Source organism: Mirounga angustirostris, unplaced genomic scaffold, assembly GCF_029215605.1.
Source record: "Mirounga angustirostris isolate CCGP_5_RB_7025 unplaced genomic scaffold, mMirAng1.0.hap1 SCAF_2, whole genome shotgun sequence".
NCBI lineage: Eukaryota > Metazoa > Chordata > Mammalia > Carnivora > Phocidae > Mirounga > Mirounga angustirostris.
In genome coordinates, this window is record NW_026991710.1 from 63,482,024 (window position 1) to 63,500,892 (window position 18,869).

The 18,869-nt window shown below is 33.9% G+C and overlaps 1 protein-coding gene across 1 annotated transcript; it reads left to right on the top strand.

Moving 5' to 3' along the window:
- Positions 1–316: 316 nt before the first annotated feature.
- On the top strand, positions 317–1,582 carry LOC123847597 (endoribonuclease LACTB2-like). Its single transcript, XM_045879423.3, has one exon. It carries the CDS (start codon positions 343–345, stop codon positions 1,096–1,098), a length of 756 nt encoding a protein of 251 aa, XP_045735379.2. The 5' UTR covers positions 317–342; the 3' UTR covers positions 1,099–1,582.
- Positions 1,583–18,869: the final 17,287 nt, after the last annotated feature.

Below are 18,869 nucleotides of genomic sequence, written 5' to 3' on the forward strand. Positions count from 1 at the left end.
GACCTAGCAAAATGAAAGAAAATGGTTTAACAGAACTGTCAGCTTCAATATAGCTAATAAAGGCATGGATAAATGTTTATTACATACCGGAGACAGATCATTTCTGTACAGAAATTGAGGATGACCTTTACTGATAACTCTTATCTGCCTGATATCCTGAGCGAGAGGGAGAGACAGAGGGGAGAGAAGCATATTTGCTGATATTTATGAAAGGAGAAATTATCATGTGCAAATAAAACATTTTAGCAGTGATTATCTCAAGTCACCCTCTTGCCCTCACCTCCACCCCCACAGACATACCTCATGGAGGTATAATGTACATTCTTCTCTAGGAGACCAAATATGCCTCAAAGAAGCATTGGTAATCCTCCCCCGCACGGGCCTAATAACCAGTTCCGCGCTCGAGTCGACGCGCGCCGGCGGGCTGCAGAAGCAGGTATGTCGGCTGTCCTGCAGCGCGTCGAGCGGCTGTCCAGTCGGGTGGTGCGCGTCCTGGGCTGTAACCCGGGACCCATGACCCTGCAGGGCACCAACACCTACTTGGTAGGGATCGGCACCAGGAGAATCCTCATTGACACTGGAGAACCAGCAATTCCAGAATATATCAGCTGTTTAAAGCAGGCTCTGACTGAATTTAACGCAACAATCCAGGAAATCATAGTGACTCATTGGCACCATGATCATACTGGGGGCATAGGAGATATTTGTAAAAGCATCAGTAATGACACTGCATATTGCATTAAAAAACTCCCACGGAATCCTCCGAGAGAAGAAATTATAGGCGATGGAAAGCAACAGTATGTTTATCTGGAAGATGGAGATGTGATTAAAACTGAAGGTGCCACTCTCAGAGTTATACATACACCTGGCCACACTGATGATCATATCGCTCTACTTTTAGAAGAGGAGAATGCGATCTTTTCTGGAGATTGCATCCTAGGGGAAGGAACAACTATATTTGAAGACCTCTATGATTATATGAACTCCCTAAAAAAGCTATTGAAAGTCAAAGCTGATATTATATATCCAGGACATGGCCCAGTAATTCATAACGCTGAAGCTAAAATTCTAGAATACATTTCTCACAGAAATATCTGAGAACAGCAAATTCTTACATTGTTTCGTGATAATTTTGAAAAATCATTTACAGCAATGGAGGTTGTAAAAAACATTTACAAGACTATTCCTGAGCATTTATATAAAATGGCTGAACATAATGTCTTGCTTCACTTGAAAAAATTAAAAAAAGAAGGAAAAATATTTAGCAACACGGATCCTGAGAAGAAATGGAAAGCTAATCTTTAGTTTCAGATTAATGAAAGCTTTTGTTGGCTTGTTTTATTTTTAGAGAATGGTATGTTTTCTTAACTATAATTATTTACAGGGAATATAGAGTATAGAACATTGAAAATAATCCTAAATATACTTTAAAATAATGTCTTATTTCATCTAAAATATATATTACACTTTACATGTATAATATAGGTCGCTTATCTAATCTGAATGGTATAACATTTTACCAAAAATTCAGAATCCAACAGTTTATCCATGTTCAACAGATTTATGGTTACTTTAAAAAGAATAAAATTTGTATAAGTTAAAAAAAAAAAGAAGCATTGGTAAATTCATGGAAATTCTTAAAAATGTAAAAAAGCAAAGAATAGGAGCACATGTATATGAATAGTTATATCAGTAACATCGACTTTTAATTTCTTCTAAGACATGACAAAGATATTGCAATTATAGGACATGGTCTTCTAATAAAATGGTCTCAATTGTAGCTAGGAATTTAAAAGAAATTAGTAATAACCAATCCATGTCCATTCTGCCATAAATTACTTTGCTGATATCCATAACAATGTTTAGAACTTTTGAAAGACAATGCAATTTAAGTACCATTACTTATTTATTTTTTTAGTACCATTACTTATCGATATTAGTGTTTTTATTCTTACTATGAAACTACACAGTAGTTGTGATGATGGTATAAATAATGGTGGAGGTATTAATTAATTAATTATTTTTTATCCCCAAAGGAGATTTCTTTGTACTTCAGTTCAAACTGTTTATAATTTAAGTTGAGCTGTCATCAAAAATATAAGTGAACATTTGATGTGATAATTTGGGTAATTTAAGTAAGAAAAAGTAGATTTACCTGAAATATTTAAACCCTAAGCTTGTTTTTTGTTTGGAGACACATGTCAAATCTTGTTACATTGTTCCTGGAATAGTTCCATGCGTCTGGTGGCTGCCCAGGACATTTTAATTAATGACAGTATTTATGACAAAAAAGAAATCTCGGACACTTGGGGATTTTTCTACATATTCTTATTTTGAGATATGTTTATATATAGGACTAGTTTCACTCTGAACTTAAAGTTTTTTCAGAAGGCATAAAACCCAACATGAATAGTAGATTACAAGTGGGAAGAACAGACATGCAGTGAATGGAACTCATTTGACATTGAAATTGACAGTTCTTGTTTTTAAATTAAATTCGATTTAGTAATAGAGGTGGAACTGGAAACCTCTTATCCCCTTAGCTCTATGGCTTAATTAATTGTCGTTTTTATCCTTCCCTTCAGAGGCTCACTTATTTTTTCTATTTTTTTTAAACAAGCCTACAGGCCACTGTTTTGCACACCTAATATGCAGAAGCTCTGCCAAAAGGGTTGGTTGTATTTAGGAGCCATAGTTGGCACTGGGTGCTTAGAAAAAGGGAAGTGACTCCTCTCTCCCTTTCTCTCTCTGTTTTGCAGCTGCAGCAGCCATGTGTTCCCTTGGCCCATTTGGGCTGCTCTAAGCCGCCGACTCTGCCACTATTAGAATGAGTTTTCCAGAATGTCACAGGGGGTTTGTTTGGCATTTAATATTGAATATAGACTCCACTGAGGCTGAAACAGGCAACACAAACAAAATCTTGCAGATGAGGTAAAACAACAGTTTGTGCCTTGTCATAAACATGTCATTTTGTGCCTCTGACCCAATCTCCACACCCAGTTTTCCTCTAAGCACTATTTCTCTGTTGACACACAGGAACTGTTGGTGAGACACACACACACTTACACACATTCACAAAGAGAGAGAGACAGAGACAGAGAGAAGGAGAGCAAGTGCAAGCATCAGACATGGAAATCTGTCACTTCTCTTTGATCTCAATAGCTGATTTAATTTAGAAATTATAAGTTTGCAAATACCTGATAGCAGAAAGGAACTAGAAAGAGGTCTTTTAATTATTTCTGTCTACAATCTTAAACTATCATGTTGGAGCTATAAAGAACAGTAAAGTTGTAATTTGATGAAATTGTACTTTGATGAAGAATAATTAAATATTTACTCTAAAAGATTTCTCATTAGAATAACACAGCTTTTAGATTTATAGTTTTCTGCATTGTTCAGATTTGGTGTCTAAAATAAGTTAAAACAGGAATGAGGTTGACTATTTTTAGTGGTTATGTGAAAACTGAAAGCCTCAGAAATCTATTTGGATTAATTAATTTCTTAAAGATTTTTTTTCCAGTGAATAATTATGAATACTTTGTCTGACAAAAGATGAGGTGACTCACTGATCCTGCCATGTTTTGATAAATACTAACCAAGAAGTGTATCTGCTACCTGTCCTGGGTAATATATAATCTTTATGTCTTTACTTTATCAGCACCATGTGTAGACTTTATTATAGACTGTTTTAAGCACATGTCACATGTATTAATTGATTTAATGCTAATGATTACATCCTTATTTTATACATAGGGAAACTGAGGCATAGAGAACTTAGGTAATTTGTTCAAGCTCATGGAGCTAGTGTTATAGCCAGCATTTACCTCAGGGAGTCTAACCCCAAAGAACTTCTCTGTTGTCATGCTTTGCTGCCTCTTAAATACCAAGGGATTGGAATTGAGATAGTTATAAAGCAGAGTCTGTATGACTTTGGGTAGTGTGTGGTCTGAGTACCAATTTTGTAAATAATACTAAGTGATTGAAAGCATTAATTGGCTCTTTTTCTCATAAAGCTGGAGGGAAAAAAAGCAGGCAAACATAAATAATATATGTGTATATCCACCTGTTTGTGGAGTTAGTTAGGGTGGAGTAAAAAGGCATTTCTCTTACCCCACCTCTCTCCCAGTACCTCTTCATGTTTCCTGGATTGACTTTTATTTGTCTTTTCTGCCAGTCTTTTTCTGCCATTGAGCATTCATGGGGAACCTCAGTGGGTAGGACATAGTCCTTTCCCTTGCCGTCTAGGTGAGGAGACAGATTAATATCCTGCCCAGGGTTCTGGGGAAGCAGATGGAGCAGATATCATATACTGGCTGAGCCCAGGAAGAATGCTTGGTGAAATCTTCTGATTAAAAGGAAGAGAAAAATTACTTTTATATTCATAAAAAGTAATTTCTGTTTATAAAAGTAATTCTTAATATAGAAAATTTAAGAAGTGTTAAGAAAAGAGCAATCCCCTTTAAGATTAGCAGGCAGAAAGAAATATATAAAATCTTGGTGTATATCAAGGCTTTTTTTAATGCCCTAGGCATATATTTTTATAAATTTGGAATCATACCAAATATAATATTTAATATAATATTTGAATATTTTCATGAACATATGCTGTTCTATAACATGACTTCTTTGGGTCTGCAAGTATTTATCATATTAGTGTATTGTACCTATATTCTTATTGGATATCTAGGTTGTTTCCATTTATTCACTACTATAAATACAGGGATAATTAACATCCTTAAAAATGTTGTGCAAATCTGATTGGGCTAGAATATGTGGTTATTTATATTTTTTTAGTTCATATTGCTCAGTTGTCATCTTGAAGAATATACCGATTTATATTCCCACCAGCATAGTATAAATAGTAGCACAGTCTTACCAGTAATGTTATTTTTTTAACAAAAATTCTATTTCTTAATTGATGTAGTACTATTTGGATCCTATATTTCCCCTTGAGGGAGCTTTAGTAGGATGTGCCTTTCAAGGAATTTGTCCATTTAATGTAAGATGTTAGATGCACTGGAATAAAGTTTTTGTACTATTCCATTAGTATGCTTTCATACTAATCTATAGCTCACCTGCCTCTATCACTCCTCTATATTGATAATTTGTGTTATCTCTTTTTTGTTCCTCGTTAGTCTTGCTAGAGGTTTATTGATTTTATTGATCTTACTAAAGAAGTACTTTGAGAAGCATTGATTTTTTTTGTTTTCTATTTAAGTTGATATCTGATTTTTACTATTTTCCTTTAAATATTTGGGGTTTAATTATTCTTCCTTTTCTGAGGAAGTTGAGGTAATTAATTTGAGAACTTCAATTTTAATAGAGATACTTAGTGCTACATATTTCCCTCTAAGTACTGCCTTAGAAACATTTCATAGATTCTGATATGTTGTATTTTTCATTTGCATGCAATTCAAAATACTTCCTAGTTTCTCTTTTGATTTCTTCTTTGATCCATGAGTTCTTTAGAAGTTTGTTATTTGAGAATTTTTCAGACACTTTTATAGATTTCTAATTTAGTTTGTGGTTAGACAATATACCTCATATGACTTGAAATCTTTTGAATTTATTGTACTTGTTTTATGACCCAGAATATATTTTTGTCTAGGTAAATGATCCATGTGCCCTTGAAAAGAATGCATATTCTGCTATTGTTGGGTTGAGTGTTCTACAAATGCCAAGTGTATCAATTTTGTTGATAGAGTTGTTCTAGTCTTCTATATTCTTTTTTTTTTTTTAATTTTATTTAATTGAGAGAGAAAGTGAGAGTGAGCCTGAGCCAGGGGTGGAGGGCAGAGGAAGAGAGAATCCTCAAGCAAACTCCCTGCTGAGCACTGAGCGGGAGCTCAGAGCCCCATGCAGGGCTCATCCCAGGACCCTGAGATCATGACCTGACCCCAAATCAAGAGTCTGCTGCTCAATCAACTGAGCCACCCAGGTGCCCCCAAATCTTTTGTATTCTTTTTTTTTTTTTTTAAGATTTATTTATTTGAGAGAGTGAGCAAGAGAGAGTACAGGTGGGGGGGTGCAGAGGAAGAGGGAGAGAGAGAATATCCAGCAGACTACTGTCTGAGCATGTAGCTGGACGTGGGGCTTAATCCCTCCATCCTGAGATCAAAACCTGAGTGGAAATCAAGAGTCTGACACTTTAACCGACTGAGCCACCCAGGCCCCAATAGAAATTTTTTTTTAATGGTTCAATTTTATCTCCTTTTTTTTTATTGTTACTTATAACTCTTCACTCTTACTTTAGTAGTTGCATTGATATTATTTACTTCATGTTTAGTACAAGTAATGTTTAGTACTAGTACTCTTGGATAGCTTTTTTTATTTGACTATATTTTCAATCTCATTAATCTTTTCTTCAGCAACAGTTACTCTGTTAATCCCATCAATTTTATGTTTCCCATTTCAGACATTGTTTTCAACTCTAGAAATTCAGTTTGGGTCCTTGTAAAGAATATATCTTCCATGTCTCTACTTAGCATGTCATTTTTTTCTCTACCTTTTTAAACATATTGAATACAGTTATAATAATTTTTTAATATATGTGTATATTTTGTCATCTCTGTCATTTTTGTTTTAGATTGAATTTGTTGATTTTTCTCATTATGATAATTCTTTGCATACCTTTTAACTTTTAACTTGATGCCAGACATTGTGAATTTTAACTTGTTGGATCCTGGATATCTTACATTCCTATAAATATTCTTAATAATTTATATATTTATGTTGTGAAGTTACTTGGAAACAGTAACTTTCATTTCTTGCTCTTAAGTTTTGTTGAGAATGCCCCTAACACAACTTAGTCTATGGCTAATTTACCCCACTACTGAGGGAAAACATTTATAAATAGCCTACTAAATGCTGCATGAGGTATGAGAACATTCTGGTTTGGTGAGAACACTCGATCTGGTGAGAACAGACATTAATTCTGGTTCTGTGTGTACTCCAGGGATTATTCTTTGTAATGCTCTCAGATGATTTTTGTCCAGTTTGTTTTGTAGTTTCTTCTCATAAATCCTGAATAGTTGGGGAAGACCTTCTTCAGATCCCTAGAGTTCTCTGTCTTTGTAGTTCTCTTCTCTTTGTTACTCTGCCTGTAAGACTGGTTATCTTAGCCTCCAAAGACTTTCAACTTTTTTTTTCAACTCAAGAAGACTTTTGTGTCCCATCTGCTTTCCCTCACTATATGCCATGGCCTGGATATTTTCTCCAGGTGGTATGCTGGGGCAAATTATAGGGCTAATCTTATTAGATTAGCTGATCTCTCATTGCTTCATTTACCGTATGTTGAAAACCACTGTTTTATATATTTATTCAGTTTTTCAGTTGTTCAGGCCTGAGAAAAAATCTTTTCTCTATAACTCCATCTTGGCCAGAAGCATAAGTTGTGTTGAGAATATTTTCATGCCCTTATTGGCCATTCATATATCTACTTACAAAATGTCAGTTTTTTGCCCATTTAAAGAATTGGGTTACTCATTTTCTTAGTATTGTGTTATAAGAATTTTATTTATATTTTGGGAAACTTTTAATCCTCACAGTTTTAGTATTAATGAAGTCCAGTTTATCAAGCCTTTCTTTAATAATATTTTAGGTCCTATCTAAGAAAACCTAGCTATAAAGTTCATGACAGTTTTCTCCTATATTTTCTTTTACAAGTTTTATAGGTTTAATTAAACTTTTAAATTTACATCTAAGATATATTTTAGGTTAAAATTTGTGTGCATGAAGGGCGAGGTTCACTTTTCCAACTTTTGCTGTTAAGCTGTTTTAGCATTATTTGTTAAATGGACTGTCCCTTTCTATCAAATTGCATAGACACTGTGATTGAAAATCGTGTGTAGTTATTTTTCTAGACTGACTATCTATTCAATTGTACCCTAGGTCAGTATCACTGTACTGATTCTTGTTAGCTTTACAGTGAATCTTTAAATGAGGTAGTGTATGTCTTTCACTTTTGTTTTTTCAAAATTGTGTTGAGTGTTTTGGGTTCTTTGTATTTAAATTTTTAGAATATTTAAAAATTTAGAATTTTTAAAATTTCCACAAAGTAGTCCTGCTGTGATTTTGTCTGGGATTCTCTCAAATGTATAGATCAATGTGGGAAAGATTTACATCTTAAAATATTAAATCTTCCAACCCTTAATCATGGTGCATTTTCCTCTTTTCAAGCTTTCCTTTAAATTTTCTTTAATTTCTCTCAGCAATGTTTTTGTTGTTGTCACTGTATAGGTAGTTCATATATTTTGTTAAATTTATCATTAAAATATGAAATATTTAATGCTATTGTAAAATGAATTTTTTAAATTGTTTTCCGGTTGTTTGCTGTAAGTATTTAGATATACAAATTATTTTTTGTATATAGTCCTTGTATATTGTAACTGTTAACATTGCTTGCTAGTTTTGTTAGTTTTTTTTCAGATTCTATAGGATTTTCTATGTACAAAACCACGTGTGCAAATAGAGACAATTTCACCTTTTCCTTACCATGCTGCATGCTTTTTGTTTATGTGTCTTGCCTCAGTGTACTGAGTAGAGCCTCCAAACTCAGTATGAAATAGAGGTAGTGAAAGAGGATATCCTTGCCTTATTTTCTATTTTAGGGAGAAAGTGTTCAATCTGTCTCCACTAAGCATGATGTTACTTGTAGGCTTTTTATAGGTATCCTTTATTAGATTGAAGAAGTTTTTTCTATTCCTAGTTTGCTGATAGTTTTTAATGTGATTGTGATAGAATTTTTTCAAATTGATTTTCCGTATCTATTGAGATGACCATGTAATTTTTCTCCCTAATGTCCTAGTTCGGTTAAGTAAATTGATTAATTTTCAAATGTTAAACCAACTGTACATTCTTTGAATAAACCCTACTTCATCATTATGTATTAACTTTTTCAATGTTGCTGAATTTCATTTGTTAATATTACATTAAGATTTTTTGCATTTATATTCATCAGAGTTATTGGTCTGAGGTATCCTATTTTTGTTACATTTTTGTCTGGTTTGGTGTCAAAGTAATGCTGGTCTTTTAAAATGAGTTTGGAAGTATTCTCTTCCTCCTCTATTTTCTAAGGTATTTCCCTATAGCATTAGAATTATTTCTTCCTTAACTGTTTGCTATAGATATCAACTAGTAAAGCTATTTGGGCTTGTAGTTTTTTCGTGAGAAAGTTTTTATTTACAAACTCAATTTCTGTACTAGATATAGGGTTGTTTTATGTCAGTGTTGGTAATTTCTTTCAAGTAATTTGTTCATTTCATATATATTGAATTTACTTGTGTGTTATCTCCTTTTTTTCTTGATTAGTCTAGTTAGAGGTTTTTCAATTTTTTTTCAGAGAACAGGTTTTGTTTTCTATTATTCTATTATTTGTCTATTGTTTTTCTGTTATATGTTAATTGATTTAACATATCAATATTATTTCCTTTCTTTTTTCTAGTTAATATGCTATTGATTTTAGCTTCTTTTTTTTTTAGATTTTATTTATTTGCGAGAGAGAGAATGAGAGACAGAGAGCATGAGAGGGAGGAGGGTCAGAGGGAGAAGCAGACTCCCTGCTGAGCAGGGAGCCTGATGCGGGACTCGATCCCGGGACTCCAGGATCATGACCTGAGCCGAAGGCAGTTGCCCAACCAACTGAGTCACCCAGGCGCCCCTTGATTTTAGCTTCTTAAGGTAGAACTTCATTTTATTTATTTATTTATTTATTTATTTATTTATTTATTTATTTATTTATTATTTTTTATTTTTTTAAAAGATTTTATTTATTTATTTGAGACAGAGAGAATGAGAGAGAGAGAGCACATGAGAGCGGGGAGGGTCAGAGGGAGAAGCAGGTTCCCCGCCGAGCAGGGAGCCCGATGTGGGACTCTATCCAGGTACTCCAGGATCATGACCTGAGCCGAAGGCAGTCACTTAACCAACTGAGCCACCCAGACGCCCAGAACTTCATTTATTTTAGATTCTTTTTTCCCCAACGTAAGCATTTAAACAAATTTCCTTTAAGCACTGCTTTATTTTATCCCACAAATTTTGATGGGCTGTATATTTTCCATCAGATCAAATAGTTTTTAATTTTCCTTTTTGTCTTCTTATTTGATCCATGGGTTATTCAGAAGAGTGTTGTTTAATTTCCAAATATTTGGGCATGTCCAGATTTTTTTTTATTGATTTCTAATTTAACACCATTATGATCAGAATACATATTCTATATGATTTCAATCCTTTTAAGTTAATTCAGGCTTGCTTTGTTGGAATGTATTTTATAATGTCAGTTGTGTCAAATAGGTTGATGCTATTAGTCAAGTCTTGTATACTCTTATTTTTTGTGTGTGTCTTTGTATTCTATCAATTTATGGAAGCGAAGTGTTAAAATTTCCAGCTATAATTGTGGATTTGTCTCTTTTTCCTTCCAGTTCTTTTAGCTTTTAAGTATTTTGAAGCTCTGTTATCTAGCATATACACATTTAATATTGGTCTTTCTTCTTGACTAATTGAGACTTTTGTCATATTGAAATGCCTATTTTATATTCTGTCATATTCCTTTTCCTGAAGTGTAGTTTTCCTGATACTAATATAGCTTCTTCAGTTTTCTTTTAATTAGCATGTGTAGGTTTTTTTGTTATTGTTTTCCTGTCCTTTTACTTTTAATCTATATTTTTATATTTTAAGTTTTTTTTTTTTTTTTGAGTAGTATATAGTTTGGTCCTGCTCCTTTGTTCCTTTGTATTTTACTGGAAACTTTAGACAATTTATATGTAATATAATTATTATTATTTTTTTAGGTTTATTTATTTATTTTAGAGAGGGGGTAGAGGGAGAGAGAGATATTTCAGGGCCCTGGAATCATAACCTGAGCCGAAATCAAGACTCGGCCACTTAACTGACGGAGCCACCCAGGTGTCCGTGTAATATAATTATTAATATGGTCGAGTTTAGTTTTACTATTATCCTATTTGTTTTCTTTTTGTCTTATATATTTTCTTTTCCTCTTTCCTCTGTTTCTGTTTCCATCTGAATTAGTTTAGTTGAGTATTTTGTAGTGTTTTTTTTAGCTGTATTTTTGTATTATTAGAAATATATCTGTTTTGTTTTACTTAGTTTGTGCATTATTTACCTTATAATCTACTTTCAAATAATATTACACCTTCTTATGCATATTGTAATAATCTTAGAGTTGTATACTTCCATTTCCCTCCTCCAATCCTTTGTTCTAGTATTGTTGTGCATATTTTCCCATGTTTTAAACCTCAAAATACTGTTATTACTTTTAAATATTTGCTCATTTTTTGAAGAAACTTTACAAATGACTAAAACATTTGTTATGTTTGTCACATATTTACCATATTGGCATGTATAGATTTCTTTGTGTATATTGAATTTTCTATATGGTTTTATTTTTCTTTAGCCTGAAGAATTACTTTTAACATTTCTTTAATGAACATTTGATGCAAAAAAATTCTCTGAGGTTTAGTTTTTTTTCTAAAATATACTTTGCCTTCATTTTTGAAGATTTTTTTTTTCCAGATATAGAATTCCACTTTTACCATTTTTTCTTTTAGCACTTTAAAAATGTCATTGCATTGTTTTTTGGATTGCATTGCTTTTTGACATTCTTATCTTTGTTTTCCTGTTTTATGTCCTTTCTCATTGGTTGCATTTACAATTTTCTCTTTATTATTACTTTTTAGCAATTTAGTAATGATATGCCTTGATGGGGTTTTATTTGTGTTTGTTTGTGTTTAAGTCTCTCAGAATGGAAAGTATATAATTTTTATAAAATTTTGAAGTTTTGACCATTATTCTTAAAATATTTTATCCCATGTCCCCTCAGTTTTCTAGATTAGACACAAAGAAATATCTGTGATATGTTATGATATATAGCTTGTTCTAAGAAATACTAATAGCAAAACAACTCCAATTTTAATATTGCTTTATAATTTAGCTAATTGTTTTGATCTATACTTAATATATTCATTCACACAATTATGAAAATTAGTTAATTTACTCTGTTACCTCATAATATAATTGAAGGTGATAGACACAAAGAAAACATCTGTAATATGTTGTGATAAGTGATTGCAGTGGAGGTTTGCATTCTGCACAATGGGAAAGGAAAAGAAAAACAATAATAAAGCACTAACTGCCCTGTATTGGGGTAGCTGGACAGACAAGGATGGTGACACTTCAGCTGGGTATTAAAGAATGAATTTAAGTATACTAGCTGGAGAAGAAAGGAGGATCAGTATGTCATCTAGAGAGAAGAACATTTAAAAAGTCTTGGAGGTTTCAACAAGCTTGTTCTTTGGAGAATGATGAAACATTTGTTGTTGCAGAAGCTAGAGTACAAGGATTTATGAAAAAAGGCATGTTAAGTAGTTGGCTCCAGATTGTGAAGGTCCTTGAGGGCTATGTTAACAAATTTGGATTTTGAACTAGAGGTAGTATATTGTGCTTCCTTTTTAGGTGATTTGATTAAAACAGCAAGTAATAGTGGCATTTTTAGCAACTTTGATCCTGATGTAGTCACAGGGCTTCTCTCTTGCTTCAAAATCTGTCTCAATTTTATACAAACACATAACAATGCAGTAAGCTTTCATTTACATATTTTAACAGTCCCCTAAGTGAGAAGCTGTGACAGAAAAGTTAGAAAACTGCCTTAGTCTTACTCTCATGGGACAGAACTCTTTCCCAGCCTTTTGAGTTTGGGATGTTTAGGATGTTGGTAACTTTTTTTAGTTCAATGATTTAATTGACTAAGCTAGGAAGGAAATATCTGAAACTGACATGGCCTCTTGTCAGAAGATTAGTGAGGGAAATATAAGATTTCCCAAATCCAGTCTCTATCCCTTTAAAGCAGATAATTTAGAGGAGAATAAAAAATCTTGAAAATTAATGGCAATTTTGAAATGGAATATTTTGTCAAAATCAAATTCATTTCATTAAATGCTTGAGGAGAATGCAAAGAGTAAATGAGGTATGAATAACTGTAAGATGGGACAATTACCACCTCAGAAACAATATATTTGTAAAGTTAATTCCTCTTGAACATGAACAATCCCCTTACACTTGACCCCTTTCTATTGCCTCTTCCATGCTTGAACTCTCCTTGAACTTTGAAGATCCATCTTGAGAGTATGATACGGCCATCTCTTTTGCATCTGGTTATTTTAGCTCCAATTTGCAGCCCTAAAATGGCAATTATGGTGATATATTGCTGAAGTCACCCGACATGGATTAGTATCGGGATCAGCACATTTATGCATAGGAGTAGTGAATGGAGACTGCAGCTATGATTTTAAATGACTTGATTAATTCTGAAACAACATTTCAGAGTCCATTAGGTCCAGCAGGTGTTGGGGTGCAGACTGCTTTTTCCCTAAGCAGCATATTTGATTAAAGTACCAAAGTATTTTGGATTCATATATTATCTTTCCCAGAATAGTTTCCTTTCACTCTGTTAAATCCCCTTAACACTCAACTATACTCCTGCTGAAAGAGATCTTCTTTCCCCCTATTCTGCCTCTACCCAAGTTCTCTTGTGTCAGTTACTGATCACCAGTTCTGTTTGAGCAACTTGAACAATGTGTTCTGTTCACGTTCAGGAGAGCATTTACATGACAGAACTCCTGCTAAAAGCTCCTGCTGACTCAGGTCAAAATAAGGCCAATTGTGTTGTTTATCCTAAGGGCCATTTCATCAGCAACCCTCTTGTCAAGGTTAGGAATGTGTCTGGTTAATGCCTTGGTTCAATGCTTTCTTTTACTACTAAATATACATGTACATGACATTATGTGTCTCCCCTCTGCCCTCTACCCCATCTGGATGTCACTGCTCTAATAAAAATGTGTAGGGCTGGGTTTTTCATTTAAGTTCTTTGGGGTTTCAAATTCCTGTATTCTTTGTTGATTTCACGGATTCTAAGGTATCTTTCTTTGAAAAATTCTGACAATGGGCCCTTCATGCTTCATTACTTCCAGTTCTTTTCTTTACAACATAAAGAACATTTCAATGGGTCTGTGGTACAACATTTGTAGAATAATCTCAGAATGTAGCACCATGAATTGTTCTGTCATCTGTTCCCCTAGTACAATGTACCTGTGTCTATTATTGCACATATCAACATGTATTCTAGCTATTTGTATGTCATTACATTTATCCTCCTTAGGGGTTACATCTTATTCTTCTATTTTCATGCCTATCACATATCTATCCCTCCATCCATCCACCCATCCATCCATTCATTCATCTATCCATTTACTTAACATACTTAGAACCTTCTATTATTATTATTCTTGGTATTTGCTAACCCATGTGCTGGATACTCAATAAATATATTTAATTATATTGAATTAATATGCTCTTAGAAGCCAAACAAAACACAGATTATACAGTTTTAGTCATCTTTAATTAATACTGTCCTTGTAAGTGTGTAATATAATGAGAATATAATAATGAGAATATAATAAATATATAAGTAGCAGCCTGTTTACTACTGGCTGAGTAACTTCAAATAGTCACATAATCTCTCTTTGTGAACTGTTTCATTGTTAAAATATAGATAAAACTATTTGCTCTACCCAATTTATGGTGCTGTTGAAGGGGTTGAATAGAATGTAAGTGAAAATATTTTGAAAACCATCCCCAAATACTATTTGATATGATAAAGAAGATGATAGTTGGAAGCATATAGTTATGATCAAGATGTGGTATGCCTGGGCATAATGTCTCCTATAGCAAGAGAATTTAATGTTCATTCTGAGGCTAGCTTAAATAAGCTGGTAAAGCTATTCTGCTTTCCAAAGCCCCAAATTATAAATTTATGTATACAGTTAATGTACTGGCCAATACAAATTTCCTTCATAAAAATGGATACCAAGTTTAGCAATAACAATTTAAATTTTTCTGTTTTACTAAAAGAAATATAGTATAAAAATGGAATACAGGTGATTGTAATGTTGAAAATTTGGAGGCTGAGTTACCTAATAATTTTCTCTGTTGGTTTTAAAACCATTGTAAATTTCAAAGGAAAGCTTATAATTTAGAGTTATTTAATGCATGAGCTTAAAAATTGAGACTTTCTGTTCTGTTTATCTCCTTTTTGTTGCAAATTTTGAAACAACTGTGAGATAGGACACAGGAGCCAAACAAATAGAAATCTTTATTACTCATAAGAGTTGAATTAATGAATTATATGTGGAATATAAGAAACAGTGCAGAGGATCATAGGGGAAGGGAGGGAAAACTGAATAGGAAGTCATCAGAGAAGTAGAAAAACCATGAGAGACTCTTAACTGTAGGAAACAAACTGAGGGTTGCTGGAGGAGAGGTGGGTGGGGGGATGGGGTAATTGGGTGATGGGCATTAAGGAGAGCACGTGATGTGATGAGCACTGGGTGTTATACGCAACTGTTGAATTACTGAACTCTACATCTGAAACTAATCATGTACCATATGTTTAATTGAATTTAAATTAAAAAAAAGTAGATAATAATCATACTTTGTAATTCTTTAAATTTCTCTTAACACTATTTAAATGCACATATGTATATTTTAAATTAGTTATTTTGTGCTCTATTATTTTAATAAAATATATTTTATATTAAAAAAAAGGAGTTGAATGGGTGAATATTACTTTACATTTATGGCCAAAAAGGGCTTGCTAATATATTATCTGATTTAAACCAGTCTCTCCTCAGAACTACAGGCTCCCCCTTGCAGAGGTAGGTCTTGATCTGCCAAGCAGATCATGGGAGAACAGGCCTAAAAGCTTGCATTCTTCAGGCAAGCTGGCTTTCAAAGTGAGGGACTCAGGATACTGAGCCAAATGTACTCAGTTACTTCTGAATTCATCAATTGGATCATGAGAGGAATGAGTTGAGGAAAAGGCTGAGTAGTTCTTCCTGGCTTTGCTCCCTGTGGAATAGAGTGGAAGAGCCCTCTTCTAGATGGACACATGAGGAGGAGGAGTAATGTCCTCCATACTTCATTACTGAAGTCCTCCACACTTCATTACATCTGTTACCCACTAAGTAAACTCTACCACAGAAACTCAGGCTGTGCCACTGGCAGTTCTCAACATCGACTAACATTTTGAGGAAGAGAGGAAAGGCCTTACTCTTTTTTTTTTGACAGAGAGAAACACAGCGAAAGAGGGAACACAAGCAGGGGGAGTGGGAGAGGGAGAAGCAGGCTTCCCGCAGAGCAGAGAGCCTGATGCGGGGCTCGATCCCAGGACGCTGGGATCATGACCTGAGCTGAAGGCAGACGCTTAACGACTGAGCCACCCAGGCGCCCCAAGGCCTCACTCTTCAATCCCTCTTCCCCAACTCCTGGGGCGCCCACTCCCCCCAGCTTTTCTTTTTAAAAATCTAGCCAAGAGTTTGGTCCCCTTGTTTAGAAACAAAACAAAACAAAAAACCAAATCATTTCCTTAGCATACAATAATCTGTCTTTTGCTTCAAGAAGTTGGAACCTGTCAGTTGCTAAGAACTCTTTCTGCTGAAAATATTTAGTGACTCAGCAATAATAGTGTTCATATAGGGAAATCATGAAGTTGCTAAAAAACGAAATTTACTCTTTTCAGTCAGGCTTTCTTCTTTCCTTTTTCATTCCAGAAAACAGAGATTGTTGATTTTAAAGGGTAGATGATCAGGTACTTCAAATCTCTTAATAGATGTCAATAGTAAATTAATCAGCCACTATTAAATGAATGAAAAGTATCAAAAGATTATTTCAGTGCCTGATATTTTGTAAATATCATTATTTCAGCATTGTTTTACTTTTTTAGGCAATACTTTCTTAGGTAGAAAAAAAAAAGACTAATTAAATTTCACATTCCTTAGTTGAACATCTATCATGTGCAAGGCATTGTGCCAAGTGCTGTAGAAAATACAAAAAGACTAAAACATGATCAGTTCCTACCCACCATATATGAATAATTTCACCCACAAAATACATTTTATTCTATTAGGAATTATATTTGTAGAATAGAATTATTATTTATAGAATATATATTATATCTATATTCTAGTAGAAATACACTGAAATAAACCCCAATACTGCAGACCAAGAACATAAGAGTGTTTAAAACAAAATAGAACAAACTCTGAGCTGCCTGGATTAAAAATAATGGAAAAGAGACTCTAATGCTAAAGATGCGCATTCCAGCTGGTGGGAGGTGTATTAGAACAGATTGAACCACAGAATTCACCAGAGTATTATATAGCTGGACAATAGCACAAAGCCCTAAGTGCCTGGGAGGGAGCTTTGAATAGCTCAGTTAGTCTTTCAGTTTGAATAGATAGTTTGGGACAGAAGATTCTCAGGCCTTGGAAGAGTGGGAGGGAAGAGGAGAATATATTATGAATATCTTATTCCTGCACTTTAAAATGAGAACAATGGGATTCTTATCCAAACTGAATTGACATGACCACCCTATTCCAAATAGCCAAGAAACCGCATAACTTAAACCTGGACATCTTAATGCCCCAGGGAGTTTGCATAAATGGAATCACTTTACAGAATAGTACACTGTCATTTCTTGATTTTTTTTCAAGTTTCTTTAAACAAAATTACTTAAAGTTCATGAAATTAACGTTAACATCATCTTCCTGCTTAAAAGAGAGACACATGCCTTACTGAAAATGTCAAACAAGACTTAAGCTGGCCTTGAAGACGACATTAGTGGAATAAATAAATGTTTGTTAGATTTCTTGTTTGTTTGCTTCACAAACTTTCCTAGCTTTTGACTTGTCATAGAGGTATAGAATTCTTAAAGTTTGAAGTAGTTTTAAAAATCATCTAAAAGTAATTTCTCACCCATTTCAGCAATGCTTTCTCCTAAAGCATCTTTCATAGATGGTCATGGGGAGCACAGCACCTTCTGAGCAAGTAATAGTTTGGTAGTTTTAGTGATTCAAAAGGTTTTTTTGTTTTGTTTTGTTTTGTTGTTGTTGTTTTAGGTTGAGACAAAAATCTACTACTTTACAACTTCCACCCATTAATCCTGTTTCTGACCTTTAGACAAAAAGAGCAAATATACATTCCCAATCTGTAGCTGGCCTTCAAATGTTTGAGTGTCACTCTCATGTCTTTCTTTAGTTTCTCCTCTAAGCCAGTCATACTGAGGTCCTTTGGTTATTCATTGTGTGCCATCTTCTCTAGGAGGATATCTCAGGAATAATACTCCTCTGTATTTTTTATTTCATTACCAGTGACCTTAACACATCCTCTCCCTCTCCACTTTTTTTGGACCTTTTCCACATTTCCTTTCCCATACAAAATTGTTGCAAGGTGACTTGGGGGGCATAAACAAGGGTAGGCTTTTCATGAACAGATAGAATTTTCGAAGTCTGGGAGGGATTCAGAAGAGAAAACTGATTGCTTGCAAAAAAATGATTCCTCTGCAGACCACTGCTGTGTGCAGGTTGCTCATTGGTCAACTTTTGAATGGGCAGGAAAATTTAGTGGGCCATTTTCTTAGCATTTAGTAGTAAATTAGCGCAAAACGACTGGTCTGTTACATTCTACATGGCCATGTATGTGTACCACAGACCTTATGTCTACTTTTTATGGGCCAAAGCAGGAAAAAATATTTCCAAATGATTGGGGAGAAAAACTTTTCTCTGGAAAGGTGTTTTATTTTGGACCTAATTTAGCTAAGTTTTGTGACTGTGTTTATTCATTGCACAGAATAATTTCTCCTTTGTTGATTGTTTTTGTCATTTTTTCTTTTTTTAAATTGAGATACAATTAACATATAACAGTATATTAGTTTCAGGTGTATTAACATAGTGATCCAATACTTGTATGTATTGCAAAATGATCACCACAGTAAGTCTAATTAATGTCCATCACCACACATG